The sequence below is a fragment of the Grus americana genome, chromosome 11 (genome assembly GCF_028858705.1).
Source record: "Grus americana isolate bGruAme1 chromosome 11, bGruAme1.mat, whole genome shotgun sequence".
Taxonomy (NCBI): Eukaryota; Metazoa; Chordata; class Aves; order Gruiformes; family Gruidae; genus Grus; species Grus americana.
The window spans coordinates 14,431,505-14,458,970 of record NC_072862.1 but is presented as its reverse complement, the minus strand read 5'-3'; the positions used below and the strand labels follow the sequence as shown (position 1 = coordinate 14,458,970).

Genomic DNA, 27,466 nt, shown 5'->3' with positions numbered 1-27,466 from the left:
TCTCAATCTCACTTTCCTTCTCAGCTAATTCTGTGTGTAATGCCTTAGACATGAAGCACTGACCATTACAAAAAACACAGAAAACACACAAACACGTTTTGTATTTTGAACAGAAGAATCGTGTTGTGATTTCTCCCTGCTCAGAGACTTGGGAAACACAGATTCATCTCCTCCTTTATCCATACTCTGTATCTACAACTTCGAGGAAGTACTTTAATACCTTTTGTGCCTTAGCTTCTCATCTCTAAAATGGGATAACAGAATTTCCTTTCCTTCAGTTGTCTGTGAAATAATTTCAGATAGCAAAGTACTCAGAGCAAGGACTTCCATTTATACTGTGTACATATACATACCACTCAGGATAATGAGATGCAGATTTCAGTTCAGGTCCTTTCATGATGTTCATAGTAACTAACAAGTTTTAGAACAAATCCATAGTTTAAACTTTTCCCATCTTTAAACGGGGAGTGCTTTGTTTTTACATGCAAAAAAAAAATTTTTTTAGCCCACATCTCAGATAATAAAACTTTTCCAAATTACCCAAGTAATAAATCCTGATCCTATTAGGCTTGTTTTTCAGCTTTGCAGGAAGGCAAAACAGGAAAAAAACCCCCTACACCTAAATAATTTACTTGATGCAGAGTTGATATACACAAGCTAAGGCTTGCCTATAAAAAAAATAGACACAGTTTTCCACATTATAATTTGTGGATTATTTGCCTGAGTTGTTTTGATTAGTAATAAGGTGTGAGGTTAAGTTATTGTAACAGTATAATCAGAATAACTGGTAATAAGTGCTGATATGAATTTGACAAGAACGATTTGAAACCAAAATTACAATCTTCTGAGGCTTAGGGGAAGAAAAAAAAAAAAAACCAAATCGACTTACAAAGTTAATATGTAAAACATTTAAGGATGAACAAAGGTCACGTTTACAGTGGCAGTATGCTGAGCTTTCCCAAGGTGATGTTCAAGACACTACACTACAATCTGGCAGAAACAGGATGTCAAGTAAGGTAAAATAATCACCTGCTCTGATTTTAGTGACAGGGTATATTAACTTTTCTCTTGATTTTTAAGTAAATAGTTAGCTTTGTGTAATAATTTTACCATGATTGGACAAAAACCAATCAAGCAGATACAACAAGTATTAGCTGAACCCTATTTAATCTCTGTCTGATCTGATGATCTTCATTACTCCAGCCCAGATCTTCCAAGACAGGAGACACACCAAGTTCACTGTTACCCGTGTTCTGTAAAATAACAAATAAAAAGCTTTGGAACTGATTTCTCTATTTACTGATTTCTAACCCATGTCACATCCAGGTATATTCAGTCCCAGAAGGAAAGCAATCATACTTTTATTATTTCCTTTTGAACTCTACCATGAATTCCTTTTTCCTTCCACCTCTTAGTTAAAATGAAAATTATCTATCAGATTTAGTGTTCACATGGCCATTACATGGTAATGTTTTCTTCTTACATGACTTTCCTCAAAATAACACCAGATAAGCTGGTTTGTACTGAAAAAAAAGTTAAACTGACACCCATCTTTCAATAAAGATTTTAGTCTCATACACCATTTGTAGAAAAAAAAATTTTTAAAAATCAACACTTCTGCCTCTGTAACTCTGTATCTTGTAAAGAAGGTTATAAAAGTTTGAGACCAGTTGTGTATTTCCACATACTAACACACAACAGTATGAAAACGAAAAATGGAGTATTTCAGGATGTTAATACATGCTGAAGAGCAAAATGTAAAACTTTTTCCCCCTCTGGTTATGATATCCCCTAGACAAACATATCCATTTAAAATGTATAATTGTTTGAAATGCTTTAAATACTTTAAAATGTAGAGCTGCTCAAATACTACTTAACACATGAAAAATATACAGAAACTTCCATCTGACTGCTTGAAGTTTCCATTAATAAAGTTACAATTCGTGGATCTCACACTTTATAATACATTTGAAAAGGAGACAACTTGAAGAACTCCATTAAGCTGGAAGAACCTAATCACCACATAGGAGTTCACACTCTTAAAAAACCAACCAATTACAAACACAAAGCTCTGAGACTTTGAGGCAGGTTGGCCACCGTACAGTAACCCATCAAATTGCTGTTCAGTTGGCACGTACAGATATTTACCTGAAAATCTTTATCTTTATATAAAATACTATACAGCAAAAAGAAATATTTGAAAAAGATTTTACTCTTCTTAAATAAAAAACTTCTATTGCATCGATATTCACAGTGATTTTTCTGAAATCAGACACTTTCGCCCTAGACCATAAGATTGAAGCGATTTGAAATGGAAATATTTCCTGTCCACTCACTGCCAGTTTCTGTTCCCAGAGTGATATAACAGATGACATCCAGTACAATAAATTCTTTTATTAACCATAAATTTGAGACCGCTTTAGGGATTTGAAGTGTTCAGTTTCATGCTGAAAAAATGTAATGTTATCCACAGACCATCAGCATGTGTAACAAAAACAGAGCCACAGGTTATGTGACTTTGATCAAATTATGAAAAAAACCTTCTGAATTTAAAAATACTTGAAAAAGTATTTGCAATAATTTTTAACCTTTTATTTTTAGAGACCCATGCACACTAACTAATCTTTTTTCTGTAGGAAACAATCACTTTAACAAAAAAGTCTCTATACAGAAAGTCAATACCATGAACAAGTTTCCTTCTAGTAGTCATCTTACTTAAGAAGCCAGAACTGCAACATAAGTTTTAAGAGCTTAAGCATTTACATACACAGATTAAAAAGTTAAACTGAACCTGTATTTCTCTCAAACTTTTACTTGACTTCCTTTTATCAAAGTTAAACTGAATATATAAATAGCTAATCCTAAAACATTGAACAGGAAGATAAATACAATACAGAATATAAACCCCTTTCAGTTTAAACCTTCATCTCTATTAAAATAAAATTACATTATTGTGGTAAATTGAGAAGTAGATCCAAAGACCAGCAAGTTTTACTTCCAATGTAAATGATAACTTACAACAGGAATACTACTTGGATTTCAATGTAAATATAAACATGGAAACAATTATTTTCTCTGCTGCAACAAAACCTAACCATATTGGGGTGGGGAGCGTGTATGTAGGAATCCTATCTATAACTACAAGTCAACTTTCCACATACAAGCATGCAAATAAACTACTGGAGTTTACATATTGCTAACTTCGTGGTTCAATGGAATATAACTAAACCATATATACTAAATGTAATGTGGCTACAGCGAACAACAGTCATCCATATCTATCAGCATTGTCAGATGATACCAGGTGTTATTCTGCCACTTATTTTGTGGCTTTGATTCCTACATTTACTGCCAGAATGTAATAAAAAGAAAGTTCTGTCCTTGCAGCTCATTCTTTAGTGAGCTGAATGTCCCATTTTCAAACCTCTGCATGACATTTCACGGCTAGTGGTCCTTACTGAAAAAGAGCTCCAAAAGTGAATGGCATGATTAGTGAATTACTCTTACAAATGCAACTATATGGAGAAACCTAAGCTATCCCAACTTGCATTATTCCTAACTAATGAATAAAAGATAAAGGGTTTGTTTCCATTGATGTTCTGAAGAGGCACAGAATAATAACTTTTCACCTGTTACGGGTCAGGCTAAGCTAGGTGTTTGCTTTGTCTTTTTGATTCTTATTTTAACTTTTTTTGTGGTTAACCTATTACTCCTGTCAGAGGGTAAACTAAGGTAATTATTAAGCACCACCAACATAATTTGCTGAAAAAATGTAAACTATAAAGCAAAGCTGTAACTGTTTTGGAATAGATCATGTTACTGATTCTTTGAAAATATCTTAGCTAAATATTTTGTATGATACAACAGAAAAAGCAAAACATTAATATAGTCTTTTATAACAAAACCATCAGGCTATATGTATCTGGCCCTTTCTTCTTTTGGGGCTGTTAATACATGCCTTGTGAAGCATTATCAGGAGGCCTCAGACAAAACTAACACAGTAAATAAAATCAAAGCTCTTTATAATGGGGAATAATCCTTAACTGTATGTCATAACTACACAAATTTGCTCATAGATACTGTACTAATAGGAGATGCCATCTTCAGAGCAAGACAAGAAATAGAGTTATATAAGACCTAGTGGGTCATTCTGTAATTTTAGTGGTAATCTGCCCAAATTCCATTCACAATCTCTAGGCTATATAGCGAGGTCCCCCCCTCAGGTTACAAATGAATACACTACTCTTCATTTCCTGGCAGGAAAGGTCATGTAGCATCACCATGCACTCTGTATTCCACCAGAGTTGGCTGCATTTCAACAAATGCTGAAATGATTTCTGAAATGTTATCATTTGCTTCCTTGTGAAAAATTGTCACTGTTTAAAAAATGTTTACAGGAAAAATCTTGGATAATTTAGACTTTAAAGTTTCATATATGCTCAGTACACTAACCTCAAACTCTTTTGATGAGATAATTTAGATACCTTTAAAAGACTAACACACCTCAAGGGTGGGAATTTTAAAAGAATCTGAACAGTTACATGGAACATGGACTTAATCACAAAATTAGCTTAGGGATTTCCTAACTCCTCTTGTCCAGTCCTTGGCTCTTCCTTCATACTGTAAGTTCACCACTTCTGAACATATACTTAACATAACTGCATGGGGACTTCATTTTATCCGTGTCATTGAAATGACCCCAGTTGTAAAAAGAAAACAAACAAAAGGATACTTTCAATTAAAACTGTTTTAATGATGTAATTTACAATGAAGCTCACAGACAGGTGCATTAAAACAGGTGGGGAGGGAAGGGCAAATGGCAACACCAAAGTGGCAGGAAGCAGATGGGAGTGAAAATTCCACTAACCAGCTTCACTGCTGAGTCAATATAAAACGTAACTACACCCTGAGCCACAAAAGAGAACAAATCCCATTGAAAGTTAATAGGAGTTAGGGCACTCCATTCTTTTTTCAGAATCCCACTCCAAGCTTCGAAGGATCTGCTCACACTTACAGGGTGAAACTTAAGTCGCCCATTTATACCCCATATCTCTAAGACTTCAAGGGGAAGCCCAGCACAAGCTTGAAAACTTTGCTAAAAAGGTTTGCAATTCAGCGACGCCCCCTTCCCACACCATATTCAAAGCTCATCCAGACAGAGCAGTCTTTATACTTAGAGTAAATTGCACAACTTACCGGTTCCAACTTCCATCCTCGTTTTGTTACTACTGCCTATAATCAGGGGCAAGCCCAGACAGGGAGGTAACATTGATCCCCATAGAAAGTGGAGGAATATAAAGCAGTGCATGCAGGCTTTACAAGGGCTTTGAGACAAGATACAGACTGGCACCTGAATAGCTCAGACAGGGGAAAGGGATGGAATTCTTCATTGTCTGGGCAGCTGTAACCAAAGTTACCCTGGTACATTTTAAAAAAAAAAAAAATCTATCCCTAAAGGCTTGTTTGTAAAGGAAGTTACTGCTATGTGATAAACTAAGATGTAACTTTACAGTGTACTACCCACTCTATGACAACACACAATCTGGGTTGTTCCAGGACACACCGACGCAACACTGAGATTGAAGACAGCTATTATCAAGAAAGCCTGAGCATCAGAAATTGCCATGCTAACAAACTGCTCTGCTTTGGGTCAGCCAGGAACACAAGTATGATGCCCCACTAACGCAGCTAACCTGCTCCTGGTATTCAGCTAGGTTGTTCTGAGTTAGTTCGGCTGTCTGGAGCACTGCCCTGTGCTGAGAAGATGCACCCAAAAACCCTCCACATGGGACATTACTGTACAAGTGAACGTTACTTGTGTCCTACTTCAGCGGGCAGTAATATTCCCATATACGCAAAGAAGCAGCCAGAGAAGAGGCTGTTCTCCAAGTATGAAAAGCACCCGGCTTTTGCACTGAAGTGCAAAACATAGCTGTTCAGGGCTAGGTAATCACAAAGCATCACGCCACTCGAGGTATACAAGACAAAATCCCATCAAAACTTTAACAGGTAGGATTTTAGCTCTTTAAACAAAACCCCCACAAACAACAGAAACAAAACCCCCCAACAAACCCCTTCGGATTCTATGTTTAAAAGGAAAACAGATTGGGGTGTTGTTTCTACAAGTAGATGACAAATAGAGGCCCATATATAGTTTAAATCATTGTATAAAATAAAAAGATAATGTGACTATTAAAAGTCTCTAAAGCTGTATTTTTTATGCTTTCTAATTCCAGGCCAGTCACACCTGGAATACATGTGTTTAACTGAGCAGCTGATAGCTTCTAGTTTTAACAATTTAGAAGATTTACTGTTTGGACCTAAACATTCTCATACTATGCCTTTCTACTAGCTAAACTAAATTCATACATAATTTTAACCTGCATTATTTTTTAAAAATTAAATCATTCTCTTCTAGCCTGTAAAATTAAAATTATAAAAGGGGACCTTTACAAATCAGATTACTCTTTGGAACTTTATGCAAATAGATGAAACTGAACTTCACCACGGATATGCAAACTACAAAAAAATTCCTTTCATGAATCCGAGAATCTAACCCAATAGCTTGTTTTAATCTTGGAGTTCTACAATTTTAAAGGAAAATATTAGACACATACCTAAGTATTTTTTACATTATAAATACAAAACTCAAGAAAATAAGTTTATTTTATAAAGGTAGGGTGTATTTTAAGTGTCAATATTATGAGTTTGGGATTCCCATGGAGGACTAAAATCCTCCACTTGAAAATACAAAGCAAAATTAATTAGAAAACAGTTTGAGTGAAAAGTATTCTTGCAAAGAGTTCTTAGAAAGGATCACCTTGAATGCGATTGATGCTGAGGAGACGCCATAACTTTTCTTCACACAAAAGCAGTCATCAACAGAGCACAACCAGATGTTAAGTTTTCTTTTCTTAGTTTCTGTAAACCTCTGTGACCTCCCTCAAATTAAAAAAGGGAATAGCATTTTTAAAGCCACAGGAGCTATCATTAGTGAAGCATTCTAAGGATTTTCATTAATTCATAGCCAGCCAACCAGGAATTTTCCCACAGCCGTATACAAAAAAAGTCAGAGAAGTCACTGATTGCTTGGTTGGATTTGAATGTAGTCAGAAGTAAGATCAGAAATATCTAGTCCCTCCCACTGATATAAGAGTGAAGAACATAGGGAAGGTCAGAAATTAAAATCCATGTCTGCCCACCAACCACGAGGAAAATCCAGCATTGCCATATTACAGCGGGTATAGAAAGTTGTTACATACAATTTTGTGAGGCAAGAGAATCAGATAGACAGAAATCCATTATTTAGAAACCTTTAAGCACAGAACACGTAGTTCCAACCAGAACTGCATGCCTATTATCTCCTCCACATAGCAGCCTCAAGACTTAGATGTTGTCTAGTTGTTAGTCTAATACCCACAGGTTGTAGCAACTTACAGCCTGATACACACATTTAGTTGGGGCCCTTTGAACTCTGCACGCTCCTCATTTGTCCCTTACAGCTTCTGTCAACTCAGGGTTCCAGCACAGACAGAGCTTGTATTTTCAACGTTAGATCATCAGAATACAAAGGTTTCAGAAACCAGAACACACTTCATCAGCGCTTCCCTTGGAGACATTACAATGATCTCTGCATTACTGCGACATGTTATGCTCTATACAATATTTGTAAAGGAAAAGGCCAGGTACAGACTCAAAGACTGCTGGCTTGCAGACTCCACGCTGCTAACAAGGAGAATCTCTCAACAGGGGTCACCATTTCACAGCCATCTCTGCACACTGTCAGATCACCAAGTGGTACAAATTTGATTCAGATCAGTCATGGGCACACAACTTCAATTCTGTTGAATTAACCAGAACATACATTTCAGAGCTTATGCTTTCAGGCTTGCAAGAAGTGATATGATACCTGATCTAGCATGAAATCTCCTAGGACAAAGCTACCTCTCACATTTGTTTGAGCACATTAGAATAAGCAACAAGAGTGATGTGCCCCAAACCCAGATTTACTGTCTTGCTGAATAACAGCCCAAGACCAGATCCATAAGAATACGAAAAATAAAGGATGCTGATACACCATAACATGCATTTAACAGATCGCTATGACACATTCCATATGTTCAGTATGGAATGCACTACTGATAGATTTTGACACTTCATTGAAAATGTTGCTCACGTGTCTTGTAGCCAGCATCAATGTGTTTTTCATGCAGTAGGTAAGCCATCGGTCTTTTTCTTCCTACCTGCCCCAGAAGTGCATGGCCCTCTCCCAAAAGATCTTGATGGCTATTCAGAGGTACAGTGTCCTACCAGTGAAACGAAAGAGCAAGGATTCTTTGGACATCTAATAGAAAGCAATCCCTAGCCCTTACACATTCTGCATCATGCACACCTACAGGTTGATACTGAAATTAATCTTCTTGTACTCTTTACTTCACATCTACATAAACCTATTCAAAAGGTTTTGCTAGCCACAATTCCAGCCCTGATTACTGACAACATACTAGGAAAAGGATTTCCCACTTAACTCTTAACATGGTTATTATAGATTAAGGAACTCATCTAGGGTCAGTAATGGATTATTTAACTCAGGCTGAAGGAGGAACAGTGGAGTTTAATGTACTGGATAGCTCTGGCAGGAGCAGACAACTACTTTTTTAAGCCAACAGAAGAAATAGAGGGGGCATAAAAAGTACAGAAACAGCCATTCAATATGTGTTCTTTACTAGAATCTAACAGAGCATTTTGAGTTTCAAATGTGTGAAAAATCTTCATCAACAGCCAAGAGACAAGGAAAAAATATGGGCAACCACTGAACAGGATACCAAATTAGGATGCAGGTACTTCCTAGCCACAGAATTCGCTTCCTTTTGCTATCCCCTTACTACCTAAATGATGCACCAAGAACAGAGTCCAAGAGGCAGTGTTCTGGCACACCCATGGGACTTTTGCACCATTATCACCACAAGGAATAATAAAACAGGATGTCTGGAACAATTCTTCAAAGCCAATAGTGATATAACACTGTAACAGCCTTCAAGTGAGACAGAATTCCAAATAATACAATATATCCTGAAATATGTACTGATGCTTGCTAAATCTCTAATCCAAGCTTTAATTATTTTTAATAATCAAATCAGACTTTGAGAGAACAAATCCCTACCTGCACATTTAATTTCCCTTGCACTCCTGCAGTCCATCCATGCAGGGGTGAGGTGACAGGAGAACCAAAACAATTATGTGACTTGTACATGTGGCTTTGTGTACTACTGCTTACACTATCTTTTAAAACATTATCATCAACATGAAACCTTCTTGCTAATCTGCGATTTCCCCTATCTTGGTCTGGAATCTGCTTATGTAAAGTTTCCTCAGAGGGTTATTTAAAGTTGTTGTTGTTTGTTGGTTGGGGGTTTTTTTTTTCCTAAAAAATAAAATAAATCTTTTAAATTTGTTCTTAGAACATGCTCTAGTTGACCTGTCCAGGTGACTTGTTCTAGAAGTTATTCCAGAATCATCAGCTGCACCTCATCTTGTTCTGGTTTTACCATGACAGGCTCCTCTGGTGCTGTTTACATCTCTTCTGCCTCCAACTCTCTGAAGACTATACTTTGGGCAGGGATGAGAACTTAGTCAGGCCCTGCACAGGTATGACTGACAGTTACTGTTGGATTGGCAGCTGCTCTAACTTGCTTCATCATAACCGTTTTAGCTTTTTAGCGCCCTTTCTGCTAGATGGGCTCTAGCTAAACTGACTTCCAACAATTTCTGTGAGGTACTGCTAAATCACAATAAGTTTCTGTCCTCAGAATCATGTTCTTCATTGCAGTCACACCACAAATTAATCAGAAGCCCACTGCTATTCTTCAGTCAAGAAACAGTGTATTAGGACAGTATCTCCTAGGGGTATTTGACTGATATTACCAAACAGAACAGGCCCCATGAACCGAGGGTTAACACACCAGGTATCAGCTAGCCTTCTGAATGCTAGTGGCAAACAAGGCAATTTGTGAGACAGAAAGCTTGGCAAGCAGAGACCCATTGAAAGCTGGTGTTACTAGAAGACTTAGCAAAAACTCAAACACTGATACAGTCATCAGCTGCATCTTTGCTGTAAAGTAGGTTACTCCAAGCCCTGCTCAAAAACAAACCTCAGGCCCTTATCTATACACATGGCCAAACAAAACTGTGTTCAAAGTGGTTTTAAGCCAGATGTAAAAACACTGCTGATTGATAGGCTAAAACAAAAAAAAAGTTAAGATCCTGCAGTTATAAAGTATTTATGAATTTCAGAAAACACATTATTAAGAATTTATATATTTATTAGAAGTATGTTTACTGACAGTTTTCTGAGTTTTCATGGCAAACAAGAAGTAACTTACAAGATAGAACACTTGATATATGGATACCCAGAGAAAACTGGACAGGAACTAAAGTTTATTAAGAAACATTTCTTAATTGAACTTTCCTCTGTTCCTTAATATTTATTGTCTACACAGTTTAATTCACTTCCAAAAATTACACCTGCTTGTTTTACACCAGTAGACCCATTTGATAAGGAGCATCTTCTCCAGTCCACAGAGGTCACCAGTACTTTTTTTATAAACCCAGAAATTATGTCTTAGATATGATCGTTAAAGTAAAATCTATTAAGTAAAGCATGTTAAAATACACATTTATATCATGGCTTGGCTGGCAGAACTTTGGATCATCAAAGTGATAATATATATATGTTTCTGTTAAATAAATATTGCAGTAAAACTACAGAACTGAGTCTATCCATTACTGGCCTAAGTCTGTATTTGCTACGTTATTCAGTATATATCTGGTTAAAGTCTCTATGGGAAAATCACGTAGAAGTTTTGGGTGTCAAGATGGATGACTCCTATTGAGGAGAGCTAGAAAAGACAAATAGCTGGACAACATAACAACTGTAAAATTGTAAAATTCATACTATACGCATGAAAGGATAAAATCTTTTTTTGAGTTTGCACTTAAATTTTGATTATTAGAGTCTCACATTACCATGACCTAAAAATAAGTACTTAATAAGTACTGATGTAGCCACAGTTCCTTATTTTAAGTTACTGTAACTTGTACTTCCATAAAATAATTTTTCATAATTAATATTGGGAAAAGGATATAATGAATAAACATCCATGTATTTGATATAACTTTTATGTTTTTTTCCAGGTGTGATGTCTTTATGCATAATGTTTATTTTTAAACTTAAAAACAACACATGGTACAGAAACATTAGCACTAACCTTAAATTTCAGGAAAAAAAGTATTTCAAATACACTTCATTATACTTGTAGTAGTATATATAAAAACAAAGCAACGTACTTTAAATAGAAAAAATATTTTTACTTTTGAAAATTAAAAATGGTATTCAAGCTTAACAGCTCTCTGGTAATACTTCACACTCCTCTTATCTTGTTTGCTTCTAAAAACATGCTAAATTTATGGGTAAAATTCAGCCTTTGAGCAGAATTAAGCAGGCAAGTTCACATCAAAGCTTTGTTTCATCATCTTTAGACTGATCTGTTGGAAAAGACAGCTGGTCCTTATTAAACACCCTTTTAATGTTGCAGTTTTAATTAAGTAACATCCATGTTATATTAACATTATCAAATAATTAATTAAAGAAAAGCTAGTATCGTCTAATCATGATTGCTTAACATCTTTTCACCAGTGGACTATAAAGTATTAATCTATTAAAGCAGAACTTGTTCTTAAATATATGTCTCAAGATTTTAAATTAACAAGTCTGATACAGTAGTTACTACACTTCTGCTTACTTGAAAGCAGATTTTGGGAAGGAGACAGACAGGGAGTCGAGTTCAGCATCTAAACTAAGGGACATGGTCTACAGAGGAAATTAATCAAATCTGTAACAGTCCTAAGAGACTTCGGCTGCAGAAATCTTGTTAGGTCAACAGCTTATGGATTAGCATCATATTCAAATTTCCTAATTTCACACCAACCTACAAGGAGACATACATTTTTGTTGTTAACACTTAGAGTTAGTTTCAATCACAGGCTTATTCATAAGCAGGCTTATGTTTCCATAATTTTGTTCTCTAGGTTGTGTGCTTGAATGCTCACTCTGAAAACACAGCATTTCATCTGTATAGCCTCATAGTTCTTGAAGAAACATTCATCTGCTTATTTAAACATTAATATACTTAGGCTACTTTGTGCATTTTTAAATTAACCTAAATAGGCAGACTGTCACCAATTCTTTCTGACACCAGAGTAAAAATGAGGTCACATTCTCTGCTACACTACTTGATAAATGAAACTCAAAAAACCCAAAAAAACCAAACCTCCACAAAACAAACCCAACCCTGGAGTGATCTTGAAGCCAAATTCTAAGCTAAACAAAAGTAATACAGATGCTTACCTGCATGACTGACCATGCTTGCAAAGCCTTGCACTGAACATGTTGCATTATGTCTAATCAGAGAAACGCACTAAGCTTTAAATGACACAGCTAATCAATTCTAAAATGCTATCACATTGTTCTATATGCCAGTGGAGAGAAATCTATTGATTCTAAAAATTCAGAAAAAATGGAGGACACAGAACTCCTGGCATCTGGTCTGCAGAGCTTTCAACCAACTCTGGAACTGTCTATAGATTAAAGAACCCCCTGATGGCAAATGTTAACACCTTCCACCACGCTTCATCTCAGGTCTGTCTTCTGCCCAATAACCTTAAAAATTTTTAAATGCCTTGCAAGAGAAAATCCAATTTTTTAACTGTTGGAAAATAATAAGGAATAAAGAGAGGAATTTAAACTCCAGTAAATTATTTCTTACAATTTTACAAGATATTCTTCCTCCTAAATAAAGTTCCCAAAACATAAATTATCTGGGAAAATTATTTCAGTATGACTTAGCTCTGTGCTTAGAAAAATCCCAGCTTTAGAGAAGAATGAGTGTGTGTTGGGAGGGATGCTTCAGGAGATAAATGTAGGCATGTAACAGCATGAGCCTAAAGAATAATGAGACAGGCAGAGCTCCTGATAGTGGGATGTTAGGAAACTGGGATCTTCAGAGTCTGCTATGAAAGAGAAAAGGAAATAGAAAGCTCCTTAAATAAAGAGCCTAGAGGATGACACAGGGAGTTTCAGGGGAGAATGCACAGGAACAGAGACCTCTAGTATATCTGCTAAGTTTTGCTTAGCAGAGCAAAGGAAGGTACAACTCTCTGCTAACAAGGGGAGGGGGGGGGAAGAGGTCTGCTAAAATGCTGTATTATTTATTCTTTCTCATCATACAGTCTTATTAATTTTAAGCTTTATACTGCACAGAGTTCAGTGCCAGGAACTTCAGAGGAATTAAACATGAAAAAAATTACTCATGTGTGTAGTCCCATTAGAATCTACAAAACAACTTGAGAGTAAAGTTGCTCATGTATTTAACAGCGAATAAATGAATCTGAAATATATTCAAATCATCATCAGAGCCCAAGTCTGTCTTCTCTGTACACCTCATGGCTTGTTTATAGGATGAAAAAAATTCAGAGACTACTCTTCCAGAATAGCTCCCCATGTGGACATACTTATTCTAGATTAAAAGAGGCCCTTCCCTGATTTATTTTTTCTGGATGAAGGTATGTATATGATGTAGTAAGACCATCCATATGGAAAGACTATCCATATGGAAAGCTACTTTGCAATACTATTCTGCTTTAAGCAAACGTTCTACCTTAATCTGAAATAACATTAACTGTAGGAATACCTTAAAATTTCTGTTAAACATCAATGAAAGAAATCCTAGACTTAGCAAAGTCAATCCAAATTCTAAAATCCTGGATCCATTGAAATCACTGATAATTCTTAGCAACAGTAACGTTAAGTTGCTTGTCCTGACATTAACTGCTTTCCTGCTGCAGACATATGTTGAGCTTGCAAGACAAATGCCAAAGTATTACTACAGAAGGTGATTAATACAAGCACATATTTGTGATGGAAGTTGTAAAAAAAAAAAAAATCACATTTAAAGACTTTAGTTTTGAAAACATTAGCTATTAAGAATAATTTCAGGAGCTACAAATCAAAACATCAAATACTTCCTCATCACATTCTTTTAACAATAGTCCAGTAATATGCTCTCATCAAGTCAAGCATTTGCTGCCACAAAATATTGAGGAAACTTAAAATGGTATTTTGTAGGGTGAAAAGAAAGTGAGCATTACTTGTATAAATGTACTAAGATGCAATGCAGTTTTTCAGAAACAAACAATAAAAAATATTCATCAGAGGTGGGAAGCGCACCACGCATTCAGTTTTAGCAGAGGAAAATATCCAACGTGTGTGTGTATCTAAATGTACAAACACCCAGCTTTCTACATTTTATTTCTCCTTAGATTAAACAAGTATTAAAAGTTAACAGGTATTTTTCTAGATTGTTTATTTATGCCATTGAGAATTACCTCAATTCAACTGCTTCATTTAATGCATACTAGACATTTTTACTTTCTTTATATAGAATGTTAAGATTTGTTCATGCCCTTAGCATACATTAATTACACACTACGTATAAATAACCTGCAATAGGAATATCTATTTGAATAGGATACAATTACTTCAGGGCTTGTGTCTTTTCAATCAGTCAGTGTCCCTGCAGTGTTTAGAGTGGCAGAGGGGAAGTGGCCTGTGGTTAAACAGAGGAAATACCAAGGAATTTTAATAGAGCAAATAGTCTCTTTACTTCCTACAGGGTACTACTTCAAAGGCAACCCTGCTCCAGAGCAGACAATGTGTTAGAGGGGCCATCAGTCATTTAAGAGTATGTCAAGTCTACTCAAAACTTACATGCAGACCAAGATAAATACCACATAACTGAGACAATGGGTACCATCCTGCAGTCATTACTCTAATAAATGCTGCCCTGCCTGGATTATGTAGGCAGTCATAAGCAAGATTGGTATTACAAAACCAGACTAGGAAATTATAACTAAACAATCTGACAAGATATCTAATAAATTGGCTAGGCAAGTTTGAACTTGAAGCTGAAAATATAATAAAACCAGAAACTAGTACAAATATTTAATCAGCTAAAATGTTACATTTGTTTTGAGCAATAAAGACAAAGGGGATTTTATGCTAATTGAAGACAGTGTAATTTTTGCTGATCAAAAAGCCAGTCAAAATAATTGTATTAGAAGAATGATGTTGTGGTACATTCAGGTTTAATACACACAATGACAATTATGTATGCAAAAACAAATCCAATACAAACTACAACTGTATATTTCTATAAATGTCAAAATACACTATTCAAGTGTTATGACTTTTAATAGTGATAATTTACTCAACAGCTGATGCAAAACTTGACAGAAATACACACAGTGGTCGTTACAAGCATGTGGAGTATCCTGCCTATGTCTAGTGAAACATACAATAGACATACTGAGCCAAAACATTTTATTCCTAATTCTAAGTTAAAAAGACTTAATAGTGGAATTTAGACATTCAACAGTTCCATCCAACACAAAGATTTAGGTCTTAAGCTCTATCAGAGTTTGAAGTCTGTTTTTCCACACTCTTCTCTTACACATTTTCCAATGCTTTCGCCTTTCTAAACTATGCCCTACAAACTTCTGAACTGTGTGTTGCAGTAACGTTCTCAAAGGATCTGATCTGAAACCAAGAAAATCCTTAGTGACAGTCTAACAAAAAGAAAAAGCAATGAAAGTCAGTTGTGTTCCCTCCGGTGTTCCCGGATCACCACGCTTCAACTAAATTCGTAAATAGACATCAGGAGAAAGGAAAAACCAAAACAAAACGCACAACTCAAAAGTTATTTAAAAATAGCAAAAAGGGAAGAAAAGTCTGACAGCAAAACACACCAGAAACAGGACCAAAAGGCAAAGACCAGTAACAAAATGTTTATCACCTTCCTTTCCCCTTCCCCCTCCGTAAATTTCCTACATCCTCTGTATAATGATCAGGCCTAAAGCTAAGACCCCAAGCCGGCCTAGAATCATTAAAATAACAAAGCCCAAGTGATCGCTTTTATCCTTCTCGCAGCGCAGGTCGACTTAAGGAAGGGGAGAGCGCTGGTGGTAAAAGACCTGTTGAGTGACTTCTTCACACTCGCTGGTTACAAGATGCCTCCCTCCCCCAGGCGAGAAACCAATAAATATCCCTTCCCGGGAAATGCCACCCTCTCTCCCGGCCGCAAATTAACTACCAGATGCAGAGCCCTGGAGCAGCTTTATTAGTTGCAGAAGACGTTTTTCCCCTCAATGGCAGCCCGCTCCCTCCTTGCACACCCGGGGAAGCGCCCATCCCACCTGTACTGCTCCCACGGCCACTCGCCCACGGGACAGCGCCCGAGACCCGAAGTTGGAGGACTCTCAGCATCTCCCCTCAAACACTGCAGTTTGGGGGGAAAAAACAAAACAAAACAAAACAAAACAAACCCCACCACCACTCCACGAACACGCCTGCCTGCGAGGGGAACCGAGCAGCAGCAGTTCGCTCTACTCACCCTCCCTCCGCAAGCATCGGCCGCTGACCCCTTCCTGCCGCTGGCTCCTCCAGCGGCCCCAGCGAGCCGATGATCACCGAAACAGGCGACGAGGGTGAAGAGGAAGGAGCCGAGCTTCAGCCCAGGTGCCATGGTCTGCAGCAAGCCCGGCAGCGCCCGGAGAGCGGAGGCAGCCCAGCGGCACCGGGGGCGGAGGGCTGCTGCTGCCGCCTCTGTGTGCATGCGCGCCGCCGGCCCGGGGGCGGGGGGGCTCCTCCTCGACCGGGCCCGCGCCTGTGACCGGGCACAGGGCTCGGCCCCGTCGCCCCCCGCCCCGCTGGCACAGCCCCGGGCGGGGGGTGGGGAGTGCCTCTGTGGGCCGCGGAGACTCGGAAGCCTTTGCAAGTAACAACAACGGGAATTAGCCGGGCGCGCTCCTGCCGCTCTCTCCACGTGTGCGCCTTTCCCCAGGAGCGCTCCGTACGCGGGGCCTCCGCGCTCCGCAGGGACAACGGCGAGGTTTGTGCTGCTTTCCTGAAAAATAGCGGGGTTCAGCTAGTACCTGATCGTCTTTCCCGATCTGTTATACATGGTGCCATACCATGTTGATGCTCCATTTACTACATTGGATACAGTTCACAGTAACCTATGGGTTTGGGTTGGGTTTTTTCCCCGCAGAAGCAAGGAAGGATAGGTGCCACTTTACAGGTCTTCATGAAACCATAGCAGTACAGTCCAAGTACTTTGCAAGATCAGGGCCACAGGCCAAAAATCAATCATAGATCTTTAACAATTAAAAAGTAATGCTTGAAATATTAAGAAGGACACACACTGGAGAAATATACTACCGTAGAACTTCAATTGCAGAAAATGCAATAGAAATTGTAGCAATAAATATTTCAACTTTTTAAATTGGAGTCTACAGTTAATTTTGGTATTACATGCTTTGACCAAAACATTTTTCTTTAAAAGAGAACAAATCATGTTGCTAACAAATTTCAAATGCAAGCTGCTCTGATATATCAGTGAATCATATCAGTTACAAACCCTTTGCCTGAAATTCTCAAAATCATGTAAGAGACATAGAAGCCCAAGGTTCCTCCAAAGCACAGAATCACAGTATAATTCAGCTTGGAAGGGACCTCAGGGGTTCATTAGGTCTAACCACCTGCTCAAACTAGTCCTAACTTCAGGTTTAGATCAGGTAGCTCAGGGCCTCATCATATGTCACTTTTACACATCAGTTAACTCCAATTATTTTTGAAAAGTTTGATTGTAGTAAATTCTGTTGCTATGATTAATATTGGACAAAACCATAATCCTAATGGAATAGACAAACCTATCAGTATTATAAAAGACATTGTGGTTTGGATTAAAATAGTATACAAAACCACCACTAAGCCAATCAGTTGAAAGGAAACATGAGCAGTCAGTAATTTTAAACTAGTACTGGTTTTATACCCATCATAGGGGTTTCCATCCTTTGTGACTACTGACAAAAATAATACAATAAAACTATTAAACTGCTTGCTTAAATTGATGAATCACAGTTCTTGCACTCACAGTTACCTTTGAAAACAGGTTTGTGACTTCAGGATGGTCATAGCCCTTCATTGTGACATGAACAGAAAAGAGATTCTCACCATTAAACATTTTTAAGCACAAATTTGAGATTAGGCCATACTCCTTTTAAGGCTCTGGGAACAAATGATGCTTACTATTGATCTCCATTTCCCCTGCAGGCTGGAATTCTGAAAAAGGGCATATTAAGATTACTCATTCTATAGGTGGAATTTCACTGATTTTATGATGACATATTTTCTCAGGTTAAGCATATCCCAGACCAGAATTAAAGTTCAGCACATGTTTTTTCACTGTACACCACACACTTCTATTTCCGTATTCTTGCTTTACTTTCTCCTTGCATCATTCAGAAGTGACCAAACAGGCTTGAAAACTATATAATGCTTTTTTTAAAATCAAGTCAGGCCATATAAAAACTAAACAACTAGCCCTTTTATGTTTTAATGCATTACAAAGGACATAAAGCAACACAATATCATTCCTAAAGAAAGGAAAACATATGTACAATTTATTTAAAGGACAATAATGTCTCTGCTGCCCATAACCACCTATGACAAGCAATGACTCTGTTGAGCAGATTTCCATTGATCTGCAAACAGATCTCCTTCTAAATTATGGGGAAATTTGTTTCGCATTTTCTGTTAACAGAGTTCTAGACTGTTGACATTTTAAAGTGAGAATTAAGAGGAAAAATAGCAGTACCTGTTCTATTAGTGCATTAGTTTACAATTATTTTAATATAAACAAAGATACAGAATGAATAGTCACATTTCCAAGGTAGCAGAACAACTGAAGAACTCTCGGCTACCACTGATTGCACTAGCAGTACCTAGAAGGCAGCAAAATGATCAATTTACTAAGACCTCAAACTTAGTAGCACAAAACAAAGATGCCATCTGACAAAATCAGCATTGGTGCCCCCTTCCCAATGGTTGAGCTTAAGCTAATAACAAAATGACACACCTGAAAAAAATTATCTCCATGCTGCCACCATGGCAAACTTACTAACGTGAATGAACAGACTGAATACGGAAGTATTCCGTTGCTTTGTATGCATTTAGAATAACTTCCACTGAAGTCTTTTGTGGAAAAGGGTAGGGGAGAGGTGGGAATCAAATGACAGCAGTTAACAGTTTTAGCTAGATTCTCCAAAATGCTGCTAGCTAATGTAAGGGCAAAAGTGGTTGTGGGGACTCTGCTTTTCTGTAGGCTCTTTTGTCCTTTTTACAACAGTCTCTTGTTTCCAAATAGTGTAGAATGCATAATATCCAGAAGTCATGGGTATCAGTATCATGCATTCTACAGCTGGTTTTAGTTGCCACTCTACCTTCCTGCTTAAAGCTAAAAACCTTTTTTTTCCCTTCCCCTTTCTGAGCAGCTGTTCCCAGATGGAGGGGACAGTGAGAACTCAGTAGCTCCTATAAAAACATGAAAACTCATGTAATAAAAAGATCCGAAAATATGGTTAAAGATTCCCTACCGAATTTTTCTATCGCTCAGCAATAATTCCTTCTTAGACATGGAAGTTGTATGCTCCATCGATACTTCATATTTCTAGCACTGAAATCTCTCCCAAGAGAGACTGACCTTGACTGCAAAAGGAGTTATGAAAACAGCTCACTTTTGGGCCAGAAAGTAGGCATCATGCTTGTACAAGTATTCAGCTGAGTCAGACAATCATGACTATTGCAATATCCCACTTCTGTTATAGATAAACACCACCCCCTGTTAGACAATGAGGATGAGCTATGGTGAACCAAGCAGACGGTATGCTAAAAGATCAGCAGCACCTCAGAAACCTCTTACAGTTCTGGAATCAAAATCTCACTCTCCATAAAAGCACAAATAAATGCCAGAACAGGAAATCCACAATGAAAGGGTCTTCTGGAACTTCGTCTGGCAGATAACTGGAAGGCAAAACAGCCAGATCCTTTGGTAATAACCACTTATACTGAAGTGACCCACTTACACAGGGATGGTTTACCTAGGGAATGAGCATCTAGCATAAAAAGGAGGGAGATTTTCTAGTATCAAATCTTAAGAAAAAAAAAAGAAATTATGAAATCAATGTGGACACTTTCAGCAAGGGCATGAATATTCCCACCAGCGTCAAGGGTCCTAAAAATTGCATCTTACATATTAAAACATGCCATAGTTTCAAAAGATCTGGCTAAGCTCAAATAAAAGATGATCAACTGATAAGACAGTGACCCCTGGCCATAAAATCTAATTGAAATTTGAATCAAATCTATCAATTGTCACGAATATTTATGTTGTTCAAGGCAACTTTTAAATCACTAGGCCTTGAGAAACATGCCAAGAATTCATGAAAAACCCCGAGTTCTGAAAGGAAAATCTGTATTACTATTCCCATTTTATAGATGGGGAAACAAACACAGAGTCATAAAGAAGCCTGCTTTTATGTCTTGCACACATGCTCAAGGCTAAACCAGTAATTAGATTTGGAGTCAGGAAAGACTCTGCCCCCTAGTAAGACAGGAAAAGACCCCTGGCTGTAGCATTTTTTGGTTTTAATTTGCTTCTTTCTATAGACACACACTCTACTTCCTCGGGTCATCCAGACATTACCAGCGGGTACTTAAAATAGTGTGGGCCATGGAGCCCAGATCCAGCCTCCAAAACAATTCCATCCAACTGGCTGCTTGTATCTTGTGAGTGGCAAAGAGCCCAGCATGCTGTCCTGGCAGCCAACTGCCTCCTGCTGTGTCCAAACATTTATTGGCACTTCTAGATTAGCTGCTGCTGTGTCCAGATGGGACTTGAAAGTGGAATTAGATGCATGAATTCTGCTTTGACACTGGCAGCCACCAATTCTATATCCAGATGCTTTGCAACAAGTCCTTGAAATTGAGCATCCAGTCCAGTCCTTAATGCTGAATAAGCTGGACCTTACTGGATGCCTTGTAGTGTACAGGCAGTAAAAAGTTAGCAGGAGAGAAATATTATATCATACTGTCGTGTTTGAGCTTTTTTCTTAAAAATGTCTCATCTATCTTCAGGTATTTGGGGGCATTTTGAGGCTTGTAGAGTTCAGAGTAGGGAGTGAATGGTCTTGTGACCTTTCTGGATGACTTAATGTCTTCTACAGGAAATTGCACTTAATGACCAAGGAAGTTTCAGTCCTGTATTCCTAAAGGCTGAAGTTAGCATCAGATGTTAAGAGTAAGTTATGGTGAAAAGGAACTGATTGAAATAAACGAAACAGTCATTATATGAAAATTACCTCTGATCACCATAAAAATAACAATTTATCAGTGATCCATGGATGCAAATCTTCATATAGTATTACCATTCCCCAGACCTCACAGCTCTCTGTATTGTATACAGGCCAACTTGTTCTGCTGGCAGAGAACGTTTGCAGTCAAATGTCAACTCTCTGCATTTCTGTTTAGTTTTTCATCTGTTTATTCATATGAATATAATAAAGGAACAGGCAACTCGGTTCTCTGAGATGATTCAGCTTACTGATGTGCCACCAAATACACTCTGCCCTGCTCCAAAAGCATGCTGAATTCACTCACTCTGTGGCCAGATGTCGTTTCTGAGAAAAGAGGGAGCAGGGCAGGACCGCATCTTTCAGCAGCAGTCTTCTGTTACACTGGATTAGGTGCAATATGAAACTGCACTTTTAGAGAAAAGTAGATTTGTGATGCAAAGAAAATTAAAAATTGCATGGAAAAGTCACTTTTCAGTAAAAATTCTGTTGAACTAGAAATATTCCAAACCAAAAAGTGCATCCCCTAAGTTATGTATGTTTTATTCTTTAGCAATAATTGAGTAATTATTAATGTTTGATTTTAAAATAATATTTTCCTGCAATATAGGTATTTCATCTCAATCAACTATTAAAAATGCAAATCAAGATCCCCACAACACAGTTTAATAATTCTGGGAATAAATCCTAGAAATGTTAATAAAGTAACATTTTTACAAAAGTTTCTCAGCTTTATTTCTATTCTCAACCCTTTCTTATTGCAGCACCATACTTTCCATCCAGACAGCTTGTCATTTTCTTTCTGCAGGGAAATATGGGCAAGAGGGGTGGAGGGGGGGAACAACCCTAACCTGATTTAACAGTCCATTCTGAAATTCAACAGCATCCTGTAGCAATGTCTGCAAAATTAATCCTAGCACACTAAGGGACCCCTCACTGAGCATAACCTGCCTTAAACCCTTTCCTATTTAACTGAGGGAGAGCTATTTGCTCAAGCACTTCAGGATGACATCATTTGTTATTTGAGGCCAAAAGCTAAGGGTAATTAAGGCTAAAGAAAATGTTTTTAAGATCTTTGTAATTAAAATGCATAGAGACACTAGTAACAGATACCATTACAGAGCAATAGGAACATGGCCAGAAGAATTAAAAAAATCTTACTATTGTGTAACCATTACGGAAGTAGACTGGAAAGCACAGTCAATAGCACCTCACTCTACTCCCACCAAGGGAAATAAACAAATGAAAGTAGGAAGGCTGGAAGCATATGGAAATTGTAATCTTTGTTTATATGATAGATATATAACAATATTTTAGAGAAGAATTTTAAAACATTTTATAGCAGATTTACGAAAGAATCCACAGATCCACAGCAATTCTACAAGACAGGGATGGGGGAAGGAAGGGCTCTGTTAGAAATAACAGCTGTTGCTACCTCTCAAACTCACTCATTCTTTTAAAACAAAAATTTGAATCAGTCAGATATCAGGATTGAGTTAGCTGCTTATTTTTGGAAAGATAAGTATGCAGATAGTAATAGACTGATCAAACATAATGAACAAGATTTGTTAATACATAGAAAGTTTATGCATGCTAAGTTACAACAGATTATTATTATTTGTTTCTAATTAGATGATAACAGTAACAGTCACTGAAAACATCACTCCAACTAAACTGTAATTTGTGATAAAACTTATTGCCCAGGACCATACGTTTACAGAGGAAAGAAGGGAAAGATTGGATCAATTTTCTCATTGAAACAAGAATGTCTACAAGTAAAAGAGGTTTTCCCTGTAACTTATGTTTCACAAAAATATCTAGCCATAGCCACCTGCATTCTAAAGGCAATGCTGATCCCTCATTAGAATGCTTCCCTATGGCTTCCTTTCTCTGTCAGAATCAATTAGAGCAATTTGCAATTATATTGTCAGACAGCCACATCCTGTAGCATAGCATAAGATGACCCAGCTCCGACACAAGAGAATTGCACTTCACTGTATGCCTCATATCCAAATAGCAATCTGCTAACTTACAAATATCTGAAACAAGAAAGAAGTTAAAGTGGATACTATCACACTTTTTAATATTTTACCCTGACTGAACACTGAAATGCAAGACAAACTCTTAAGAAATGCACAGTATTTAAACATCACAAAATCATTTCTTACCCTTCTAATGTGATAAAACAATGATAGATGAAAAGACTGGTGGTAATAAGTGTTTCTCCATGGCAAACCTTTGAATTGTCAACATTGTATTTATTATGACAGAAGAAATATATTAGTAGATACTATACCAGAAGTCATTCTAAGTTTTACACTATAAAGGGTGGGTTTTTTAGAATTACTGGCCACTTTGTCAAATGCTTTCTGGAATGTAAAAAGATTCTGCTACTATAAATTGACTGTGTCGGGCAATCTTATAAACATGTATTCATGAAAGTAGCCTAAATTAAGAGACAAGATTTTAAAAGGTTGGCTGCCCAAAATTGAATTCTTAAAGTAATGGCTAATTATTAATAAATGTTCAGACTATCAAAAATATTAAGCACCCACCAATTTTTACTAGGTTCAATTCAATATTGACCATTCAGAACTTTTGAAAATCAGGTCCAACATCAAGCTTTTGTATGCATGTACAATATAAATTTGGTCACAAAGTTCGTGCAGCAATTAAAAGAGGTAGTCACCTGCTGGCATTCTGTCTACCCACAGCCTAACTCATGACTGCAGATGTTACTCACAATTAACATGTAGGACTGTAATTATAAAATCTAGCCACAAGAGGGCAAAAGCAGCCCAGCATTTTTATAGGCATTTCAAATACACTTAGCGCTGTTTCAAGATTTATGAATTTAAAGTCTGATTTAACATGAAAAAGCAAAGTGTTTAAGATGCAGCTGATATATAGCCAACAATCTTTAATATAGAATATGTGATCTGCTATCTTCTTAATTTCCTTACTGTGGCATTATTCATAGAAACTGAATCCCAAGATATTACCGTATTACTGTGATTGATGCAATACAATTCTAAATTTTAAAAACATGTGAAATCTATCATTAAAATATATAGATATTAATTTCAATTTCATATATAAAACATAATTTGGGTATACATAAAGACTGCCCCAGAATCTAGAAATTGTGAACAGGCACTTATCTCAGAAGTAGTAAAATTACATGGACTTGTAACCATGGGATGGGGGCCATGAAACAGGAAGTATAGAATCAGGTTGAGATAATTAGTTTGTAACCAAGGGAATAGGTAATGAAGCTAACTGACCATGGCAAGGTACAATGCTGCTATGTTCCACGTACAGTCCCTACCAAACCGAACAATAGGTTCAGAGATATTAATCTTATTAAGTGAGTTGTTATGGACAGGTGCACCCACAGCAAGGATACTGCACATGCCTGCAAGAGGATTATCCAGTGGACACGGGTGCGTGACCACTGATGACCACCAGAGACCCCTCGAGGACCACCGACTCAAATCACTGAGCATGCGTGATGGGGAGGAGAATATGGAAATGGGTTCTAAGAAATGATTATCATAGGACTGCCTTTTCTTGGAAAGATAATGAATATGTATATTTTGATTCTATATAACCTGTGTATTGGTGATCACCATGCACGTTGGGTGGAGCTATCCCCGTGCATCCAGCGCTGCAATAAAGAATGCCTGCCTTTTAACACTACATTGGTGTTACGAGGTTTATTCCTGGATTTCACTGACAGACTGGTAAAATAAAAATTTGGTGTTAAAAGAGCAAGAAAGGATTAGAGAAAAATAAGGTACAATAATTAAGTCGGTGCAAGGTTACAGATTTTTTTTTAAAAGCTCACAATGAGATAATGAGTTTGAAATAGGCTTACATATGCAATTTAAAAACCAGAAATTCTTAAAGTTTTATAGTGATGAATAACAAGACTAATAATGTAGATAACTTTTAATGAAGGGGGCTATCTTATACCACCAGCTAATTTTTGTTCATTTTGCTCCAAATTGCACAAGACTAAGGAAAAGGGTGATAGACTATACTCATTGGGTTCTCCAGCCATCACAGTGGCAAAGGAAAACTTGATTTAGGAGCTAGGAAAAACAAAACATTGGACTGTAAATCCAAAAAGAAGGAAACTGTATTTCCCTCCCAATCCAAATATGGCATCACATTTACAGGCCACACATACAGATCCTTACAACATCCCAAGCCAGGTGACCGTGCTTGAAAATTGGTATCAAAAGCATTACTTGCTCCCTGTTTGAATCAACAAAGAGATACTCTGCTAAAGGCAGTAGACTTTACACCAACTGATTTGCAACATGGATCAAAATACACTTGAAAAATCTATTATTTCACTGCTTTTTTGTTGTTATTTGCATTTTTTTTATTAAGGCACAGGCAATACACCATTTGTTCTATCAGTGTAATATCAGCACCACACCACATTCATATGATATAAAACATTAATGGTGGTATAAAAGTCATTGGCAATTATACCACAACTACACCAAATCCTATGTATCCCTAAGCATTTTTGATCATGTTCTTACTCATTGCTACTAAACAGCATCCTGCAAAAACAGATATTAGAAGAAATTCAATTTGCTGCTTCTTCTAAACAAACATATTTTTAGTTTTTTATTTTGCTAGTCAATCTAAAAAAGCAAAACTGCAGTGCCAGTACTGTGCCATGCTAACAGAGCATTTCATACTTCCTGAGATTTTCCTGATTTGGTCTAAGAAAATATTTCTGTCCTATGCCAATATCAGCTTTGGGTGCCTGTAATAGAAAGACTGGTCTTCCACATTTTCTGTCTAACCCTTTCCCCCTCATGTCATGCAGGTAAAGGGACTATTCCCCCGACAAAGAAATCTAGAACTGATGGCTCTTCAACAGCCCTAGATTCCTCTCCCCCACTAACAATCCTGTTTGCCCATTACGACCACAAGAACTTCCTTTGTAATGCAATCAGATGGGATCGTTTCCCCCCCACCCCCCCAGATGCTGAACAGCCACAGCTCCCCCTCGCATAACTATCATTACTACTCTGTCTTTTTACTGTTCCATTATCACATAAGTACCAGATACTTTAAATAGTTCTAATAAAAGTAACAGAATATGATTTTGAGTCAAGATGAATCCATGACACATATAGCAGGACATGATAATAATAATTTTGGTGAATGACCACTGTTCAAAAGTATTTTTGAAAATACAATACCTTATATTTCCCATCCAATTATGTAATATTAAGTCCTTTAAAATGAAGTAAGAAAGAGCATCAACCTAACAACTGATAGGCAAACTAAGTCAATCCCAAGAATCAAAACAAAAGTTATTTTACAACCAATTTTTAAAAAGTTTGGATTTTGTGATTCTCATTAACCCTGAGAGTTAATCTCAACTGTTTAAAATTAGCTTAATTTCATGCTAGGTAAACTGAAGGTGTTTGCAAATTATTTTATACTACTTTTGTGCAAGTCTTTTGTTAAATCCAGTCACATAAACACTGGATTATTTTTGAAGCCACATTTCCTTTCAACAATGTTATGAACACGGTGTTAATCTTCTTACATACAACTATAAAAAGTCCTGGGTTTCATTGCTTTAGAAGTATCTTCAATGCAAAACTTAGAACAACTAGAAAAATGTAGATGTGCCCACGCACACCAGGAAAATTATTAACATACAGTTTGCTGGTGTGCTAGCTTACTATTTCTATGTACAGACTTGATAAACTAAATAATTGCAAATTCAAAGTTTTAAATGACAATTTAATGAATGGTGTTCTAAATCAGGGCTTCAGTGCTACCATTAGTAATTTAAAGACTAAGTTTCAAACTATGCTTTTATGTACGCTGCAAGTAGTAATATTACAATGGAACTTTGGAAGCATTGGTTCTTTCGTATAAATTAGTCGAATCTGCTTTTAGAACATGAGCATAGTTCATTTTTTTGGAGAGCACTGGACATTGCTGAAGTTTATGGTTAGAAAAAAATGTTAAGATAGAGACACTAATTAAGAGAACATCAATTTAAAACAAATAATTATGTAGCCCCGCATCCTGATTAGAGTCACATGCACTGGACCTGTTTCAGGAAAGCACTACTAGAATGTTTAAGTGCCATTACAGTCAATCAAGAAGGCCATTATCA

At 37.1% G+C, this 27,466-nt stretch overlaps 1 protein-coding gene across 2 annotated transcripts in view; it reads right to left on the bottom strand.

Moving 5' to 3' along the window:
- The window catches only part of IL17RD (interleukin 17 receptor D), a 64,239-nt gene that overhangs the window by 35,162 nt on the left and 1,611 nt on the right, over nt 1-27,466 (bottom strand). Inside the window, exon 1 of one of the 2 annotated variants that reach the window (XM_054838758.1) lies at nt 16,506-16,679. The exons of the other annotated variant lie outside the window; for it this stretch is intronic. Within the exon in view, the coding sequence (XP_054694733.1) occupies nt 16,506-16,637 (132 nt within the window). The 5' untranslated portion in view covers nt 16,638-16,679. Of the gene's footprint in view, nt 1-16,505; nt 16,680-27,466 lie in introns of those variants that run through there. 2 annotated transcript variants of the gene reach the window in all.